Genomic DNA, 19,879 nt, shown 5'->3' on the forward strand with positions numbered 1-19,879 from the left:
AATATTCACTCACTGTTTTGCGATCAGGTACAATAGTGTTTTTAACTGCCCCATCCTTCAATAACCGTTCCTTTGCAAAGCTTGAATAGTATTATGACTGGTTCACAAGCAATCCATTCTGATATGAGCTGAATAAAACATATAATCCACGCTAATATGAGCCAAAAAATATACAATCCACGATAATATGAGCCAAAAAAATGCACAAACAGTCCAAAGCACAATTAAGATGCCCACACATACAGTATTATCATGCACTGAAGCCAGGAACACATCAAAACGGTCAAAGATGTCCATCTAGTGCATGTTTACATACATCAACAATTGAAAATGGCGCAAATGGGCGAAGTAAAAGTTTGTTGAGCAGTTTGTGCTCAAAACAGCAAGAGGCAGCAGCTAAATGTCAGAAAATGGCATCTTCTCTTCAGAGTTTTAACTTGACACTGCGTCTTTTAAAAACGGCACAAGATACATGACAACGGTCAAAGATGTTTGTCTAGTGCATGTTAATATACAAAAATAATTCAGAATTGTCCAGATGGGTCCTCTTTGGTGTTCAGGAATAGTCCACATTAGGCCTGTTTGTCCTGCTCTCTGCCAGTGGGCGGGGCCAGGGTGCAGTGACGTAATGTTGGCATTGATGTTTTTTTGCTGTTGAGGCGGTCATGAATTAGTGGGCCCCCTATTGATGTAAGGTAGTTGCGGAAGTAGAGAACAAGGCGTTTTTGCAGCTTGGTTTCAATAAATGCTTTTATTGCATTGGGGATTACATTTTGAGTTCTGAAATTTACAGTATATTTTTATAGTAGAATGACCTCTTACATGTCAAAATATCAAGACAGTGAATTTGAAGTTTGAATTTTAACACTTGAAGTACCCAACGGCCACATTCAAAGTTCTTTAATTGGATTTAATTGAAATAATTATCTTGAATGTTCTGTAAGTTGCTTTAGATTGAAGCATCTACCAAATGACTAAATGTACAGTAAATGTTTTCATGTATATGAAAGGAATAGATTATCCAAAAATGAAAATTCTGAGTAAATCATAAGGGTTTAGAATACAATTCCAAAAATCCTGTTCCTGTCACAACCGTTTCACCAGTAAAGAAAGAAAATGCAAATAGCTCATGAGCGCAGTACATTTCCCATGACATCACTGAGCTGTGTGCCTCTTGAGTATTCTCTCTTTTACAAATCCAACCACCCAACAGCTTTACACTGCCTGAATGGGGTGAGAGCATCAGTGAAACAGTATTCAGTAGTTTGTTTTACGCACACAAATGGGTGTCTCTCCTTGAATTTGAAGAATGCACATATTTCATTCATTTTTAGAATACTTGGTGTGGCTATCGAAGTGTGCATGTTGGATCGGATCATTCGATTTCAGATTTGTTAAACAAGTACGGCACGTTCCTCATTGATGCGGTTGGCCTGAAGGCGGTTACGTGCATTAATTGTTGTTCTGTTTCTTTCACATTCATCCGATTAGTGAAAAGCAACAACCAGGACGGATACAAAATTATATAGGACCCAAATCCTCTGCCGGCAATTGAAAACAAAGCTACTCTGTGATGTAAACTATAGCAGAGAAAGTGGTGCCTTCAAGGGTATATCCCACAAGTAATTACCAATATTGTGTGCAAGACAAAATAAGGGGCTGTTCAGACAGGATGTATTTTTGTGTCCATCTGTGCTGTTTTAGAATTATTTCTTTACATTAACTTGCATTAGACAGATGTCAAGTTAATGCAGCTTTTTAAAACATTACAAGACACCTGTATTCTGTTCCATTCATTGTGTTACATCTAGTTTTTTAATGCAAGAACATGTTTTGTGTGAACGGAGCCTTAGAAAACATTTCAGACTGGCAAAAAAGTTTTTCTTTTATTAGTGGTTCTTTCTAAGGCAAGGCAAGGAATCCCTAGCAATCCTACCACATAGCAACAAGCTAAAAGCAATGCGCAAAAACCTTTTTCATGGGAAAACACCATGCAGATTGTTTTTGGACCACTATAAAATCAAGTTTCTTTTGATATCTCCCTGTGGAATGAGGCTAATATGAAGCTTAATTTTATTGGTTAAAAGGCAAATCAAATCCTGCTGTCCGAAAGCTGATAAAAACAATTAGCATCCTGTCATTGTTCAAGCTTTAGTCACCAGATGACCTCATTTTAATCTACAGCTCTACAGATGCAGTCAATATGCCAGAATGCTTCAGGTTTGCAGTTAACTGTAGTTTTTTCCCCGATACATGCTAAAGTTTGAACATGCCTCGTGATTTATGTATATTTCCATAATGCAAGGACTCACAATCCAGTATAAAATGGAAATGAAAATGGACACAGGATCAATACGGTCATTCACAAAATAAAAACTTTGCTTACATAAGGCTTGATGAATCAAATGGGAGAGGTGAACGTGTGGAGTCAACAATAGGACCTTCCCTGCTGGAGTGCGGTCACCAGGGTGTGGCACAGAGATACGTGGGCTGGATTGGACTGGGTTACTTCCTCTGGTGTGTACATGTGTTGGGGAGAGAGATATTTTGCAAGATTATTTTAATGCTGTTGCTGCACAGACATGCACAGATTTACCTTCCTTTAGGTATTCCCTCCCCTTTGTTTTTTTTCAGTATTCCTATTACAAAAAAAAATTGACATTCCTTTCACTCAACAACAGCTGAAGTTCTGGAAAATCTGAGAATCCTTATAGCTCTAATCGGTATGTCAAAGCAGCTCTTTAAATGTACATAAATACTCACTTCATGAAGCCATACTGTACAGGTATTCTTCATCCAGGTAAACTTTAATTCCATTAAAAATGCTTACACGGGGGCCTGGGTAGCTCAGTGGTAAAGATGTTGGCTAACATCCCTGGAGTTCACTAGTTCGAATCCCAGGGTGTGCTGAGTGACTCCAGCCAGGTCTCCTAAGCAACCAAATTGGCTCGGTTGCTAGGGAGGGTAGAGTCACATGGGGTAACTTCCTTGTGGTTGCTATAATGTGGTTCGTTCTCGGTGGGGCACATGGTGAGTTGAGCGTAGATGCCGCGGTGGATGGCGTGAAGCCTCCACATGCGCTATGTCTCCGTGGCAACACGCTCAACAAGCCACGTGATAAGATGCGCGGGTTGACGGTCTCAGACGCGGAGGCAGCTGGGATTCGTCCTCCGCCACCCGGATTGAGGCGAATCACTACGCGACCACGAGGACTTATAAGCGCATTGGGAATTGGGCATTCCAAATTGAGTGAAAATATATATGCTTACACCCAAAAGTCTGTTCACACCGATTTCCGATGTGACTAAGGGCCTGTTTACACTTGGACACTTCATGCATTTTCACTGATCGGATAGCTATCCGATCATGAAAAGACCAGGTGTAAATGCCCTCTGAAATGTATTCGAGACAATCCGATCGCTCAAACCACTTCAGGAAGTGATGCATTCCAGATGAAACTGGTCAAGTGTAAATGCATCTGGCTGTTCAAGTCATATATGTAAATTTTACCCTTCCCAAACAGCGCTACGTCAGCATAGGAAAAATGCGAAACATAACAGGTTTCACCGAATATTTGCATAGGGCTTGTGTCCTGCAGTAAATAATAACAAAGAAAGAGAAGAATGCATGATGTAGGAGAGACAGAACTTTTTTCCTCATTTATTTGATGCAGATCGCTGATGAAACTGGAACTAAACACTGACATGAGTGCTGCTAATGCGCATGACGCATCTTACCTACAAGAAGTCCAGAGGGAAAAAACACACAGCATGCCCATACACAGGCACACGTATGGGCGCTGGGCAAATTCAAATAATAAAGCACATATTTTAAATGTACTGCCCTGAATAGGCATTATCATGGAAGTGAACTCTCTTTTATTGGCATATAGTGCGAGATTTGATTTATAGGAGACACATTAATGTGGCCAAGTGTAAATAGAATGAGCTTTTTCAATTGGATAGTAATTCAATCAGTAAAAACGCATAAAGTGGCCAAATGTAACTAGGCTGTAAATGAATACAACTCATAATAGAAGTGTAAAATCTTCGCAAATTTTTGCAACCAAATCTGTAACTGATTGTGATGTCAAATGTTTTGCATTATCTGACAAAAGTCAGTTACCTGAATAGTCAGCATATAGACAATATAAATATTGCTGGAATGTCTGTTTGGAGTGTTATGGACTGACTGTCGCGCAACATTCGCCAGTCAGAGGCCACGTCCACATTAATACATTTTCGGTTGAAAACACATTCATGGTTTTTCCTGGCTCAAAATGAGGCGGAGGTGGTACCATACTGATAAAAAAAAAAGTGACGTTAAAAACACGTAAACGTTGGCTTTGCGTTAATACACTCCTAATGACCTGGCAACTGAATACTAGTGTTAATTTTGTCATTTTAATTTAGTTCACAAAGTCTGGGCATTTTAATGTAGTTTTAGTCAATGGAAACTGTTGACATTTTAGTCATATTTTAGGAACATTTAGTCATATTGACATTTTAGTCACTGAACACTGTAAACATTTTTAGCCATAAGAGTATTATTGATAAGCATTTGTCAATCTAGTCTATCCAAAACCTATATATATATATATATATATATATATATATATATATACATATTTTATTGTTGTTGTCATTTTAGTGTTATTTTTCACATAAGATTGATCGTATCATGATGATCTCATCAATGATGCAACACGTTGCGAGCTGCAGACAGCAGGGGTGAGAGACGAGCTTCTCTGTGTTAGAGTGCACATCAGCCGGTGGAACTTTAAATCTCTTCCGGTCTCGACTCCCGCTCAGATTGGGCCACTTCCGCGACTGGTTGAAGCGGCTCTGACCGCACAGAGAATGACAGTTTTGGAGTTTGTGCTTATTTACATGTCACGCTTCCGTATTATACAAACTTTAATTAAGGATGAAATAAAGATATATCGCCAAGCTGTGATCTGTGTTTCTATCAGACACTCGAGCTGCAGCGCTCCTCTCATCTCGTGTGTCATCATTACAGTTTTATATGATCTCATGTTATGTTAAATGACATCAAGCGACTATTCGAAAACTGAATTTTTTTTTATTATTATTGCCAAGATTTGCAGTTACAAATGACAGTCCACCGAGTGCAACGCTTGTTAGTGTTTTCCATGAAGACACCCACCAGAGTTTTGTAGACAGCTGGAGGCGGCACGAAATTTGATGGAAGCGGCCGCCTAGTAATTCTCTATGCAGGATAAACCCTGCGTATTTTCTCTACGTTTTGGCCTTCTGTCCACCCTGCAATGCCGTTTTTGACAGCGAAAACTGAGCTTTTTGAAAATACTCTCCCAAGTGGATAAATTTGAAAACTCTGTATTCGCGTTGTTGTGGGGACAGGGAAAACAGAGATATCTGAAAACGATGACATAGTTGTTGTCATGTGACACAGTCATATAATCCATTCAACCTAAAACAATCAAGATGGTGACCCATGTTGTAACAGCGTTGTTGTGCCTGCTTCCCACTAGTGTTGTTAAAGATAAATGTTACTTTGTACATCCTTCACATTGTATTCCTTCAAATGCGATGAGAAGTTTACTCTGAATTGTGGTGACGGAACACGAGGACAATTGCATTTCAGACTACATGGAACGATGATTTTTTTTTTTTTTTTTGCATTAGCAGTTAGGGGATTTAAGCATTTTCTTACTTTTCAGTGTGGATGAGAATCTTTGGAAAACACTTGAAAATGGCAGTGTGGAAGTGAAAACGCTGTTTTCAAATATATCCGGATTTATGTAGACGGAGCCAGAGGGAAACAGTTTTGATCCAGGCTATTATAAAATGTGCTTAAGAGGAATATATACAGTTGAAGTCAGAAGTTTACATACACCTTAGCCAAATACATTTAAACTCAGTTTTTCACAATTCCTGACATTTAATAGTAGAAAACGTTCCCTGTCTTAGGTCAGTTAGGATCACTACTTGAAATGTCAGAATAATAGTAGAGAGAATGAATTATATCAGCTTTTATTTCTTTCATCACATTCCCAGTGGGTCAGAAGTTTACATACAATTTGTTAGTATTTGGTAGCATTGACTATAAATTGTTTAACTTTGGTCAAACATTTTGGGTAGCCTTCCACAAGCTTCTCACAGTAAGTTGCTGGAATTTTGGCCCATTCCTCCAGACAGAACTGGTGTAACTGAGTCTGGTTTGTAGGCATCCTTGCTTGCACACGCTTTTTCAGTTCTGCCAACAAATTTTCAATCGGATTGAGGTCAGGGCTTTGCGATGGCCACTCCAATACCTTGACTTTGTTGTCCTTAAGCCATTTTGGCACAACTATGCAGGTATGCTTGGGTCATTGTCCATTCGGAAGACTTATTTGCGACTGAGCTTTAACTTCATGGCTGATGTCTTGAGATGTTGCTTCAGTATATCCACATAATATTCCTTCCTCATGATGCCATCTATTTTGTGAAGTGCACCAGTCCCTCCTGCAGCAAAGCACCCCTACAACATGATGCTGCCACCCCCATGCTTCACGGGTGCGATGGTGTTCTTTGGCTTGCAAGCCTCACTCTTTTTCCTCCAAACATAACAATGGTCATTATGGCAAAAAAAGTTCCATTTTTGTTTCATCAGACCAGAGGAGATTTCTCCAAAAAGTAAGATCTTTATCTCCATGTGCACTTGCAAACTGTAGTCTGGCTTGTTTATGGCGGTATTGGAGCATTGGCTTATTCCTTGCTGAGCAGCCTTTCAGTGTATGTCAATATAGGACTTGTTTTACTGTGGATATAGATACTTGTCTACCTGTTTCTTCCAGCATCTTCACAAGGTCCTTTGCTGTTATTCTGGGATTGATCTACACTTTTCGCACCAAACTATGTTCATCTCTAGGAGACAGTATGCATCTCCTACCCGAGCGGTATGATGGCTGCATGGTCCATGATATTTATACTTGTGTACTATTGATTGTACGGATGAACATGGTACCTTCAGGCTTTTGGAAATTACTCCCAAGGATGAACCAGACTTGTGGAGGTCCAAACATTTTTCTGAGGTCTTGGCTAATTTATTTTTATTTTCCCATGATGTCAAGCAAAGAAATACTGAATTTGAAGGTAGGCCTTAAAATACATCCACAGGTACACCTCCAATTCAGTACACTTCTTATCAGAATCTAATTGGCTAATTGTCTAAAGGCTTGACATCATTTTCTGGAATTTTCCAAGCTGCTTAAAGGCACAGTTAACTTAGTGTATGTAAACTTCTCACCCACTGGAATTGTGATTATAGTCAATTAAAAATTAAACAATCTGTCTGTAAACAATTGTTGGAAAAATTACTTGTGTCATGCACAAAGTAGATGTCCTAAACGACTTGCCAAAACTATAGTTTGCTAATATTAAATCTGTGGAGTGGTAAAAAAATGTATGTAAACTTCTGACTTCAACTGTACGAGCGCTCCACATGAAGAAAACAGATTTGTACAAGTTTCATGAGGTTTGTGAATTAAATCTGTTTAAACGAGATATCCATATATGTGCACACCCAAGCACTTTAAACATCATGAGCTCATACATGTCTATCGTGGCTCTGATATGTGGGGACCATTTAAATTGCACAACAACCTATCATTGTGGCAAAATGACGGCACTAACAACAAAACAAACTGTGATTGGTGATTTACATGTCTCAGACGGCTCCTTCACGTGCAAGCAGGCGACTCTTTGTGCCGTCGCGGCTTGAGAAACTAAACGGCCAAACATGAAAATTTAGCGTCCAATGCCGATAATAAAAAATAAAATAAAAATGAATTTCAGCTAATTTATCGGCCTGATATATATCGATTGACCACTTGTCCCGAGCTTAATGCCCAATGGTATAAGCCAAAGAGGATGTAGAACTTGATACTATTTCAAATTTTCTGTCTCTTCCTTGATGCTTTGCCCTTTATCAAGGATACACGTCATGTGAAGTTCACTTGAACAAGGTCGGAGCTGACATGGCCAGAATTTGTTAAACATGTTTTTTTGCAATCAATAGTTGTCCATTCAGAAAAGGACAAGGTTATACAAAAACAAACTGACTGTTTTATGTGTTTTACAACCTCAGGGAGACTCTTATTTCACTTGGGCTGTGGGAAACATGCCATTTTTATTAGATAAAATGTTATGCTCAGTTCATAGTACGTTTGCAACATTAAGCTGCAGATTCTTTTATTGTTTTAGTTGTAAAAATTTTAGTCACCTGTCTCAGTACAGACTGCGGTATTCCATGAGCCCTACAACTAAAAGATTTGGTAATTTTTCAGCAGAGGGTAATCACACTCGTTTGTTAGTTTTGTAGTAATAACTTTCTTCTGCGAGACTTTTCACAGATTTTGACTTGCTAGGGGTTTCCTGTGATGTATATTCTTAAAAATGATTATTTAGCTTCCAGGCGACCCTGTGCTTTGTTTGGACGAGATGTGGATCAAAATCACCTGCTTTTATTTTGACATTTGTTAGATATGCCTCATATTGTATGGTGTTTGAATTACAGAGAAAGCGAATATTTGCTCAGTGATGTTTGTGGGCCAGTCCTTGTGAACACATCCAGCAATGGTAGGTGGGATTAAAATCTGTTCGCTTGTGAATGATTTACAGTAGTTTGTACTGACTTACTGTGTGCTTGCATTTGTACACTTGTTTATCTGAAACTGAATGAAAGAATATTAAGCACTTTGAACACATGTTTCACTTTTTGCTCTGTGTTTTTATTGGGATGATACAATCCTGTCCTTACAATATTATCAACACTGCTCATTTTTTCTCATTTGTGATAAATTGTTTACATTTTTTTTTTTTTACCATTTGTATGTCACTTCGAATAAAAGCACCTGGATCAATCTCACAACACCTTGTTGGGGTCAAATTTCACAAAAGCAAGTTATTATCATTTTTATTTAGCTAAAGAAAATGTAGCTTAATTTTAGGGCCATTAAGATTTTTTTGCATTGTGACAATTTTCATGACATTTAAGTGTGTTTTTCACTGTTTTCCACATATTTGTTACTGCAATGTGAAACAAATCTCATTTTCATTTTATTTCATTAATTGTTTTACTGAAATACAGTAAAAAATTTATTGTTACAGTTATGAGAATCATTATTGAAAATAATAAAATAAAATATACTCATTAAAACATTTTTTTGAATTTGTAGGGGAAATTCTCTTGATTGTCTTGAAAAGGTCAGAATGCACAAATCTTTAAAAAAGGCCTCATTTTCTTTATGCTTAATACTAATTAATAATAATACTAGAGCTGGGTAAAAGTAAATATATATTTTTTTCCTCAATTTATTGTGATCTTTATTTGAACAATTTCAGCATCGATTCTTAAAATCCCAAGATCAATCCTCTACTTTTACTTTAAAGTTTACTTCAGATTTGGTTGTTTTAATTATTAGATACACCGATCTGCCACAACATTAAAACCACCTGCCTAATATTGTGTAGGTCCCCTTTGTGCCGCCAAAACAGCACCAACCCTGATGCTATTTTGAGATGGTGTTCTTCTCACCATAATTGTACAGAGCGGTTATCTGAGTTACCATAGACTTTATCAGTTCGAACCAGTCTGGCCATTCTCTGCTGACCTCTCTGATCAACAAGGTGTTTCCATTCACAGAATTGCCCCTCAGTGGATGTTTTTGGTTTTTGGCACCATTCTGAGTAAATTCTAGAGACTGTTGTGTGTGAAAATCCCAGAAGATCAGCCGTTACAGAAATACTCAAACCAGCCCATCTGGCACCAACAGTCATTATCTAATCAGCCAGTCGTGTGGCTGCAGTGCATAAAATCATTCAGATATGGGTCAGGAGCTTCAGTTAATTTTCACATCAACCATCAGAGTGGAAAAAAGTGTGATCTCAGTGATTTGGACCATGGCATGATTGTTGGTGCCAAATAGGTTGGCTTGATTATTTCTGTGACTGCTGATCTCCTGGGATTTTCATGCACAACAGTCACTAGAATTTACTCTGATTGTCTGCTTGGATTGTCACAGACAGACTGTCATGATTTGTGAATCAGAGGAACTTTTGATCCTGATCCTGAAGTTTTGTTTCAGGCTGATAGAATATGCGCTTCAAAGGAAAAGGCTGTATTTGTATTTGTATCTGCATATTTGCATACAGTATGATAGAAGTATGATATTTGCCTTTTTATCATTAAACAAAAGGTTTAAAGTCACAGGGAACTGTTGAAAAGAGGCTGATAGAATACGTGCTTTAGAGGAAGAAATATGAGCGCTCACATGATGCTGGATTTGCTCAAGTTTTGTGAGGTTTGTTTATTACATATGTTTAAATGAGGTATCTGCATATTTGGTATATGATATTAGTTTTATTGATATTTGCCTTTTTTATCATTAGACAAGATGCTTCTGTTATGGCTCAAATATGCGGACCGTTTAAATGAGACTGTGTTGCACACCGGTCTATTATTGTAGTAACACGATGGCATGTAACAGAAAAACGTGATTGCTCATTTACATTTGTCAGATGCTTCACATGCAAGCAGGCGATTATTGGTGCCCTCACATCCTTGAGAAACAAGTCGGCTAATCGTAAAATGTATCGGCCGATAATTAAAAAATTCAGAATAGTGGCAGATTTATCTGCCTCGCGATATATCGGTCAACCACTAGTTATAAATGATATATACCTAAATGAATCAGAATCAGAAGCAAATCAAATCAGAATCTAATTTAATCATATTTAGAGCTTGTGAATCAGAATAAAATCAAATCAGGAAATCTGAATCGATACCCAGCCCTGCTTAATATAAGGTCTTTTTATTTATGTATTTATTTATTTTTTATTTGGGATAAAATGTGACCTGAACATATTTTTGTGAGATTCACCTCAGCTGAATGAATAAATGTAATGTGTAATGTTTCAAAGCTGTATAGAATGTGCCATATTATTAAAGCTCACTGATTTCATGGGAAAAGTTGGTTAAAAGTTTAATACCACAAACCTCGGAAAAACCAAGATGCAGATGCATACAAGATGCAGTCCATACTGTCCTGTTTTTAAGTGACACCAGCTATAGACTTCTCTCAGGCCACAGCTAAGTGTCACCCACTGATCTTTGGGTCAACAAGTCAGGACTGAGATATTTTTACACAATGAAATAAACCCAAAATTCCCAGCCTCGCTCAGAGGCACAGCTGTGTCTGCTGGGTTATCACTTCTAAATACTTACAGCGTGAGAATCGAGATTCTCTTCCTTATTGGAAAATCATACAAGGTTTGTGTTAGTGTGAATGTCCAAATTGTTGACTAGGTGGAGTGAATTTCTCACAGAGGTGTTTCCTTTGCAATTTTGCTATGATTTTCTCTGTTTGTCTGCTTTTCCTGTGTCCTTCCTTCCTTTTTTCGCTCTCTCACTTAGCTGGGAGTGACCACAAGCTTCTGTATAGTGTGAGTTCACAGACACGAGCCTTATGATTCGCTCTCTGTCCAGAAGGCCAACATCCTGCCCCCTGTTTTGACTGGAAAGGGATGAATCACAGTTGAGATTCAAAGAGGATTCTAAGAGAGATGCTTCTTATCTGAACTCTGTTTGATGTCCTAGTCTTCATTGAGACTATGTGGGGAAGCACATGCAAACATGTAGTTTGATGCTTGTAAGATTTAAAGGAGCCAGGAAGGAAGTTTTTAATGCAGTGTCTTGGGACTAACTAACTAACTTACTAACTTACTAACTAGTAGCATCACTACTAACTTATCTATTTTATTAGCTTCACTAACTGAATCACAGAGCAGCTAGACTAAAATTGAAGGTGTTAATAGAACGCAACAGTGCCCTTCTACTTATTCAGCCATCTGGGTTCCGGAAGTATTTTTCCTATTCATTTTCCCATAGACTTTTCATAAAATCCTTCATTAAAGAGTTGTAAGCCATAAACAAAACCAACCAGCTCCTAGATAAATCACAACTTCGCAGACTTTGACTTGAGGCAAAAAAGTCTTCGAAAATTGGGCAAAATGACAAAGGTACAAGACTGTGTACTTATTGTCTTTATGGGGGCACGAGCTACAATCCCAAGAAGCATTGCGAATGATGTCATCGAATAAAAAACGATGGGAATATATAAAAGTATTGATTTTAGGTTGTTGATTATTAGTATAGAAACAATATATTTTACGTTTATTGCTAAATATTTCTATATGTTCAAATAGATAATTAGTTTAAGGGTGAAGAGACACCGACTCGATTACGTCATTCACAGTGCGTCATGGGAGTGGGCGGTCGCTCCGAGACACATTTTGCGGGCTAGGTCGGCCGCCGTTCTCTGATTCATGAAGCTTTCTGTGCTGGACCATGGGTAATGTAGTTGTTTACAAATTCCACTATCAAATGCTATTTTTGAACAAAAAAGTTTAAATAACACTGACAGATGGCTTCAACAGAAGCATATACCATCGATGAACAACCTTGGAGCTCAAGGTTGATCTGTCTTTAAAGGTTTATAAGTTATCATTGAAAATCAATTCGTCTATGGAAAAAATTTATTTTTACTTCTGGAATCGGACTGTTGCGCTCTGTAGCTGAAAATCCCCTTGACCTTAAGTCCCGAATCATATTCATGCAACACGTCTTGCGGTGCATGGTATGACAGTAATATAATATGTCATTAGTTTTTGTTTTATAAGTTGTATTTAGTTTATATTTGTGTGTTGTTAGTCACCATTTCACTTTCACTGGACCTTTGTTTCATACAATGAAAGTGAATGGTGATTTAGACTAACATCTTTCCTTACATCTTTTTTTGTGTACCACAGACAAATGTCATATGAGAACAACACTAGGGTGTATAAAACAGAATTTTCATTTTTTGGGTGAACTATCCTTTTAAATCTTTATTTGGATATTATAGCACTTACAACCTGCTCTTTCAGGGTCAAGGGTGCCAAGATGGCCTTCTGCTGGAGCTCAGGCTGGTGTACTCATTAAATCAGGGGGACTGGTAGTGTGAGAGGATGGAGATAGAGTTGGGCATGATGACTTTCTCTGTTATTCCTAATATGGAGAAAAAGAAGGAGAGGTACAACCTCTCAGTTACCAGCCTAGATCTTTAACCATTAGGCTAATGACCATACAGCTGAAGAACATGCAGCATCTCACAAAGCCTGTATCGAACTCTTTAATTAGATTTAACCTATTTTGTTGCTCTAGAATGGTTTCGTTTATCCTTGTGCAGTGTTCCTCTGTTTTTCCACTATTAAAACATTCCCATGCTTGTAATGGACACAAATCCACTTAAACACTGAATTGTATTACACATAAAATACGTTATAAAAAAGGTTTAGTATCGACATAGTTTGCTTTGCTTAAAGTGATTCTCATGTAAAAGCACCTAATAGTGTTAATTTATGGCTCATTACTTTTTTGACTCTTCTATTTGTCTTCATGATGCTTTGCATGTTGAATCCTGTCAATGTGTGGAAAGTTTGCGAGGCTTGGGTGTTTGTGTAGAGATCGTTGTAATGGATTATGAGATTATACAGCTCGAGTGGAGGAGACAGGTCATCTTTTGTATCAAAGATTTCTCCTCCTCTTTAATGATCATACAAGTGGGATTATGAGTCTTACTGCATGGACACACAGGCTTTTGTAGATACCTTTGCATATTGTAAATAAGTGCCACCAAAGATTTGACTGTGATTCATTTCAGGGAGATTTTATTTGCAGGATACTTTGCATATATCTACTGATTCAAAAGGTCGACAGTGATGTAACCTGTTAGTCAGGAGTGTATAATAAATAAATAAATTCTCACATTTTACTCTCAAAACAATATGCTGAAAATGGCTCTAGGTGACTGTATGATTTTCAGCTGTTGCAGAACTCGTTTCCATGATGTTCTGTTTCGCGTTGAGCCGCTACACTGCCAAGCTTATTTTCATTGAAAGGAAAACCTCACTACCTTTTTTTATTTGTTCATGTTTTTTGAACCCCTTACATACCTTGTCCCTTATTTTCTCTCTTTGTTTTATCTCTGATAGGGGGTCGTAGCTGAAGCGAGACATATTTGACTGGCTTTAGGCCATGATGGCTCCACGTAAGCGAGGAGGGCGGGGCCTCTCCTTCCTCTGCTGCTGCTTAAAGAAAAGTGAACATCCTGAAATCACCTACCGTCTCCGTCATGACAGCAACTTCACACTGCAGACCATGGAGCCCACCCTGCCCATGCCTCCCACTGAGGAACTGGATGCCATGTTCACAGAACTGGTGGTATGTGCTGTACCATGCACCTGCACAATTTCTTTTGTGTCCTTTCTCTCTATTTTGCTCTGTACTTCACTGTTAATTTACTTCCTACATCTCATTATGGATGGATGGATGGGTATATCCTATAGCTCTTCATATACCTATATGGATGGATGATTAATTATTGGATGGATGGATGGATTAAAGGAATGTTCCGTGTTCAATACAAGTTAAGCTAAATCGACAGCATTTGTGGCATAATGTTGATTACCACAAAAATTAATTTCGACTCGTCCCTCCTTTTCTTTAAAAAAAAGCAAAAATCTAGATTACAGTTAAGCACTTACAATGGAAATGAATGTAGCCAATTTTTGGAGGGTTTAAACACAGAAATGTGAAGCTTATAATTTTATAAAGCACTTGGAGTAATTATTCTGTTAAAACTTGTGTATTATTTGAGCTGCAAAGTTGTTTAAATAGTCATTTTTACAGTCGTTTAGGGTTTGTTGACATTACATTGTCTTTGGAAACTAAGTTGTCAAATTGGCTGTAACTTTACACAGAAAAGGTTTGTAAGCGATTTTATCACACTAAAATCATGCTTACACTCATATCCTTTGTTTTGTGGATAGACTTTTGAAAAAGTGAGTATTTTAACATAAAAAAATTGGTCCCCATTCACTTCAATTGTAAGTTCCTCAATGGAACCTTGATTTTTGCCTTTTTTCTTTAAGAAAATGAGGAACGAGTCAAAAATAATTTTTGTGGTAATCAACATTATTCCACAAATGCTTTCGATTGAGCTTAACTTGTATCGAACCCGGAACATTCCTTTAATAGATGTTGGATGGATGGATGGATGGATTAAATAATCGATAAATGGATGGATGGATGGATGGATGAATAGATAGATAGAGGTGTAACGGTTCAGATTTCTCATGGTTCGGTTTGTATCACAGTTTTAGGGTCACTGTTTCAGTACAGTTCGGTATTTGTTATGTTCGGGAAATAAAATATTAGTGCCAAATCCAAAATAAATATATTCTAATTGGTAACAAACACTACAAGAGATTTGCCCTCAATACAAATCACTATAGTTTTACAATAGTAACCATAGATTAAACATGGTTTTTGTAATAAAATCATAGTAACCACAAAATTAACATGGTTACTGTCATGGTTACAATACTATAGTAAAATCAAGGTTACTATATGGAAACTACAGTATTACTATTGTAAAACAATGGTTAATTGTATCAAAACTATGATTGCTGCCAAGAAAACAGCGGAGACAGTAGTCATTGTTACTTCAGTCATGTCTATTACAATATTACTGTAGTAAAACCATGGTTACTATATGGCTACTATAGTATTACTGAATAAAACCATGGTTAATTTTCTTTAGTGTTCTTAACTAACAAAACAATTTAACTCAGCATTTAACTTAATACCTGCATTAAAGTGCATTTCATACTCAACATATATTCAACATTCAGAAGTTGTACATCACTATAGGAGGAATAACCTGTTAAAATGGATGTTAGAAAGGATGTCGTAACGCAACGTGAGTGTTTTAATCATACGCGGAAATCCCACATCTTCATCAACGTATGGGCAACATAACTTTGGCAGTGAACACCCCAAGTGCTTTAGTTCTTGTTTCATGTCTGTCCGAACTAGCACAGAGTGCCTGTTTAAAGACGGAAGGGATTGTGTCTGTGTGCAGTTTCGGGCTCACCTGCGGCTCTGTGCGCACCGCACGCTATCGATCCTCGGGTGATGTCAACGTAAATAAATAATCAAACAACGATGTATTACCAGTATACGGCACTCACGCCAAGCAATGTCTGCAAACAGTGCCTGTTTTGTAAATGTTTTTGACCATCGCTGTACTGATTGACCGCAAAAAGAAAAAGTTCCCAGACAGGAGACTTGAATGGCACAGGGGTTTGCGGCTTGTTTTCTCAGCTTGCCGTTTTCAACTTCACACTACTGCGTGTGGAACGGTGATGTCATCAACTAATTTAACATACAGTTAATATGACAGCTTCTCTCTGTAGAAAGTTGACCCACATGAAACACAGGTGGTGCGTGTCCATCTAAAGAGCCATACAGGTGCATTAGCGGATGTTACAACTGCGCATGTCTATTTGGCGCTTTAGTTTCTTTGCCAAAGTGTATGATCCAGATGCGTTATTAAACTAGAGATGAACCGTGGAGCAAATGCTTACCAAACCGTGGGTGGTGAACCATGCGGTTTGTTTTTTTACCGAGAACCATTACACCCTTGATAGATAGATAGATAGATAGATATTTCCCACATCTCTCCCAGCTTGATGAATGGATGGATAATTGGATGAATGGATAGAAATGGGTCTTTCAGCACTTATTATTATGTAGGGCTGTTCTTTTGCTCTGTTGAGGAAATGGTTTCAGCAGAAGTGAATATGTACAGTAACTACGTTCTAATGTGATCTGTACAAAATCAATGTTTAATTTCTAATTTAGCCAGCAGACTGGTTCAAAGACACAGGTTAAGAGGAATAAAACCTTCAATTATGAATCACCCAGCAGTATTTTAGGTTTAATAGTTTTGGATCGAAGAGCACTTACTCTTAATCTTTCACTGTAGTCTAATGTTCTTTTGGTTTGTGAGATATTTTATAAAACTTTGTACTGGGGCTTGATAGATCTTTGGACTTGAGCCATTTTGAAATGGAAATCTGCTTTGCTTTTGTCAAACATTATATTGGCAGTCAAAGTAAGGATGACTCATTAAAACACAAAGAAGCTTGTCTTTCTATCCCATGTGTTTTATCATTTTTTGCTAAGCCAGTACATGCAGAGTTTGTACGCACTCAAGCTAACATGGGCAAGATGCGACCAGAAGTCACAAATGGAGCCCATTAAAGGGATGGTTCAATGACATTTTTGGGTGAACTTCCACTTTAAATGCATTCATTCACAACAATCCCATTAGAATTTTTTTTCAGAAATAAAACTTTTTCTACATCTTTAGAGTTTTCTCTACCATTCCTGTATTTGTGAAGTGAATCAATGCTTGTCTTGGGGTGGGTTGCACCAATAAGGATTAAATTAAGCAGAGTTTAGCACTAATCCAGGGTTTGTTGATCTAAGTTTTATTTTAATTTGAGTTGTGTTGCACCACTTAATTTTAAATACTGTTTAACAAATTAGAGATTAAACTTTTAACCCATGATTAAAACAGTCTCACGTGATTAATTTTGTCCGCCATGATGGATTCTGAACTTAGCTGTAGATCTTTAGTACACCGGGCAGGTTAAGAAAGGAGGTTAAGAAAATGTCACCGCAGTGTGTACAGCGTCTCAGATCGACCGCACCACTATTGTGGCCAGAAATTAACAGCCTATGCTGCCGACTGTAACAAGTATAACAGAGGAGGGGAACAATAACGATCACCTGTCATTCATAACCGCTCTTGTTAAATGCCGAAATTACGCTCTACTCTCGCTTCTCCTCAAGAAACCTGTCTCTGTCCGGTGTCTCTGCTTGTAAAGGATGGGGAAGCAGGTAATTGCGCCACCACCGAGACGAGCCACCACACTCGCACACTGAATTTGAAAGCACACATTGCGGCCAACGGCCCAACATTTCAGACCATAATAAACATAAATAATATGATAAATATCTCTCAGAGGGCTGATGGCACATCCACTGTTCGTTTACCTAGTCACTCATGTTTAATTGTAGGTCCGTTGTTTATTTAAACCACCTCAGCTGCAAGTTTAAAGTGAATCCCTAACTGAGACTTAAATAAGAGTTTAAAGTATTGGAGGAAGAGGATTAAAGTTAATTCAGATTTACTGTGAAATTGGGATCAAATCGATGGTTAAAATGTAACCCTGATTATATTTAAAAAAGGTTTAAAGTTTGGTGCAACAAAACTATCAGATAAACCTTGATTTAATCTAAATTTAAAATTGATCCTTGTTGATGCAACCCACCATTAGACTCCGTACTATGTGGAATCCAAGCATTCCCTGCTAATGGTCCATTAAAGGGTCTGTTAAACAATGCATGTCTCCTCATTAGCTCTGCAGACTCCATGCAAGCAGGAGAACGTCTGTGTGCCTCATGCCCACCAGCGCGTGACCAGCAGGCATTTGGCTCAGATGGGCTCACAGCTGAGTCTTTGAGTGCTTACAATGAGCCACAATTGAGACGTCAGTCAGTGCCATGTTAACTTGATTTAACAGGAAAATGTTTCTAACAGGCTTTTGGTTCTGCATTGATTAGAACAACAGTCTGCATGTATAGCTAGTTGGCAAACAGACAATGCTTTAAAGGGATAGTTCACCCAAAAATAAAAATTCTGTCATCCTTTACAGCCTCATTTTACTCCAAACCCATATGACTTTCTTTCTTCCTCCCTTTAAGAATATGTGTTCTGCCTGTTTTGTTTGGGCATAGCAGATTAGAAAATGCAGGTTTAGGTTTTGGAAGGTAGATGGAAAGATATCTGGTTACAATCAGTCTTTGACCTGCCTGACTCAGGAATATGTGGTATCTGGTGAGTTGGATAATACTATTTTCCTGTATTTAAAGGATACCTCATTATATCCTTATGCAGCCAGTTACAAGTGTTCTCAGGACCTGCTTATTGTATTTGTCCCTCACATGAAGTTAATTAACTTCTGCCTAAACATCTGGATTGAATGTGACGTACTCAGCACAGAACTGCATCATGGGAATGCACAGGTCACAGGAGTGTGCAGGCATTAATTGATGGTTTACATGGGACTAACTCTTTTCTTTGCCGTGAGGAAACGATTCTTTGCCAGGTCTCGTGGCTCACTGAATAGGATGCTGATATGTCAGGACCTAGATGTTGATCCTTGCTTTTAAAAAAAGGCAAACTAAATAGAACGAATAGATATCAAAGATTTTTATTTGTATTTTTTTTATTTTTTTTCAAACAGAATTTCTCTATTTTTTCAATAATTACATTTCTGCATGGATATTTATTAATTATGTATTTAATTACTCTTGTTTTCCTTTGTCCTTGTTTTATTGGGGCATGTTCCATGGCAACACCATATTTTTTAGACATGCACATGTCAGTACTGTGTTTTTTGTTTTTTTTACATGTACCATGATAATACCATGTTTGTTTGGATATTTATCATGGCAATACCATGTGTTTTTTGTTTTGTTTTGTTTTTTATTGACCATGACTAGACTATACCATGTTTTTTTGGACATGTACCATAGGGATACCATGTTTTTTTTTGGACATGTACCATAGGGATACCATGTTTTTTTTTGGACATGTACCATAGGGATACCATGTTTTTTGGACATGTACCATGTCAATACCATGTTTTTTTTTTTTTTTTTACATGCTCCATGACTAGCCTGTACCATGTTGTTTTGGACATGTACCATAGGAATACCATATATTCTGGACATGAACCATGGCAATACTATGTTTTTGGACATTTACAAAGCCCATTCCATGTTTGTTTGGACATTTACCATGGCAATCCCAGGTTTTTTGGGTTTTTTTTTTTTTTACATGTACCATGATTAGCCTATATGTTTTTTTGGACATGTGCCATAGGAATACCATGTTTTTTGG

The 19,879-nt window shown here is 37.7% G+C and overlaps 1 protein-coding gene across 3 annotated transcripts in view; it reads left to right on the top strand.

Moving 5' to 3' along the window:
* Positions 1–19,879, top strand: part of daam1a (dishevelled associated activator of morphogenesis 1a) — an 82,227-nt gene that overhangs the window by 31,800 nt on the left and 30,548 nt on the right. For all 3 annotated transcript variants that reach the window (XM_051723073.1, XM_051723072.1, XM_051723074.1), the window contains exon 2: positions 14,055–14,283. In XM_051723073.1, the coding sequence (XP_051579033.1) occupies positions 14,098–14,283 (186 nt within the window). In that variant the 5' untranslated portion in view covers positions 14,055–14,097. The remainder of the gene's footprint in view (positions 1–14,054; positions 14,284–19,879) is intronic.

The sequence above is a fragment of the Myxocyprinus asiaticus genome, chromosome 17 (assembly GCF_019703515.2).
Source record: "Myxocyprinus asiaticus isolate MX2 ecotype Aquarium Trade chromosome 17, UBuf_Myxa_2, whole genome shotgun sequence".
NCBI lineage: Eukaryota > Metazoa > Chordata > Actinopteri > Cypriniformes > Catostomidae > Myxocyprinus > Myxocyprinus asiaticus.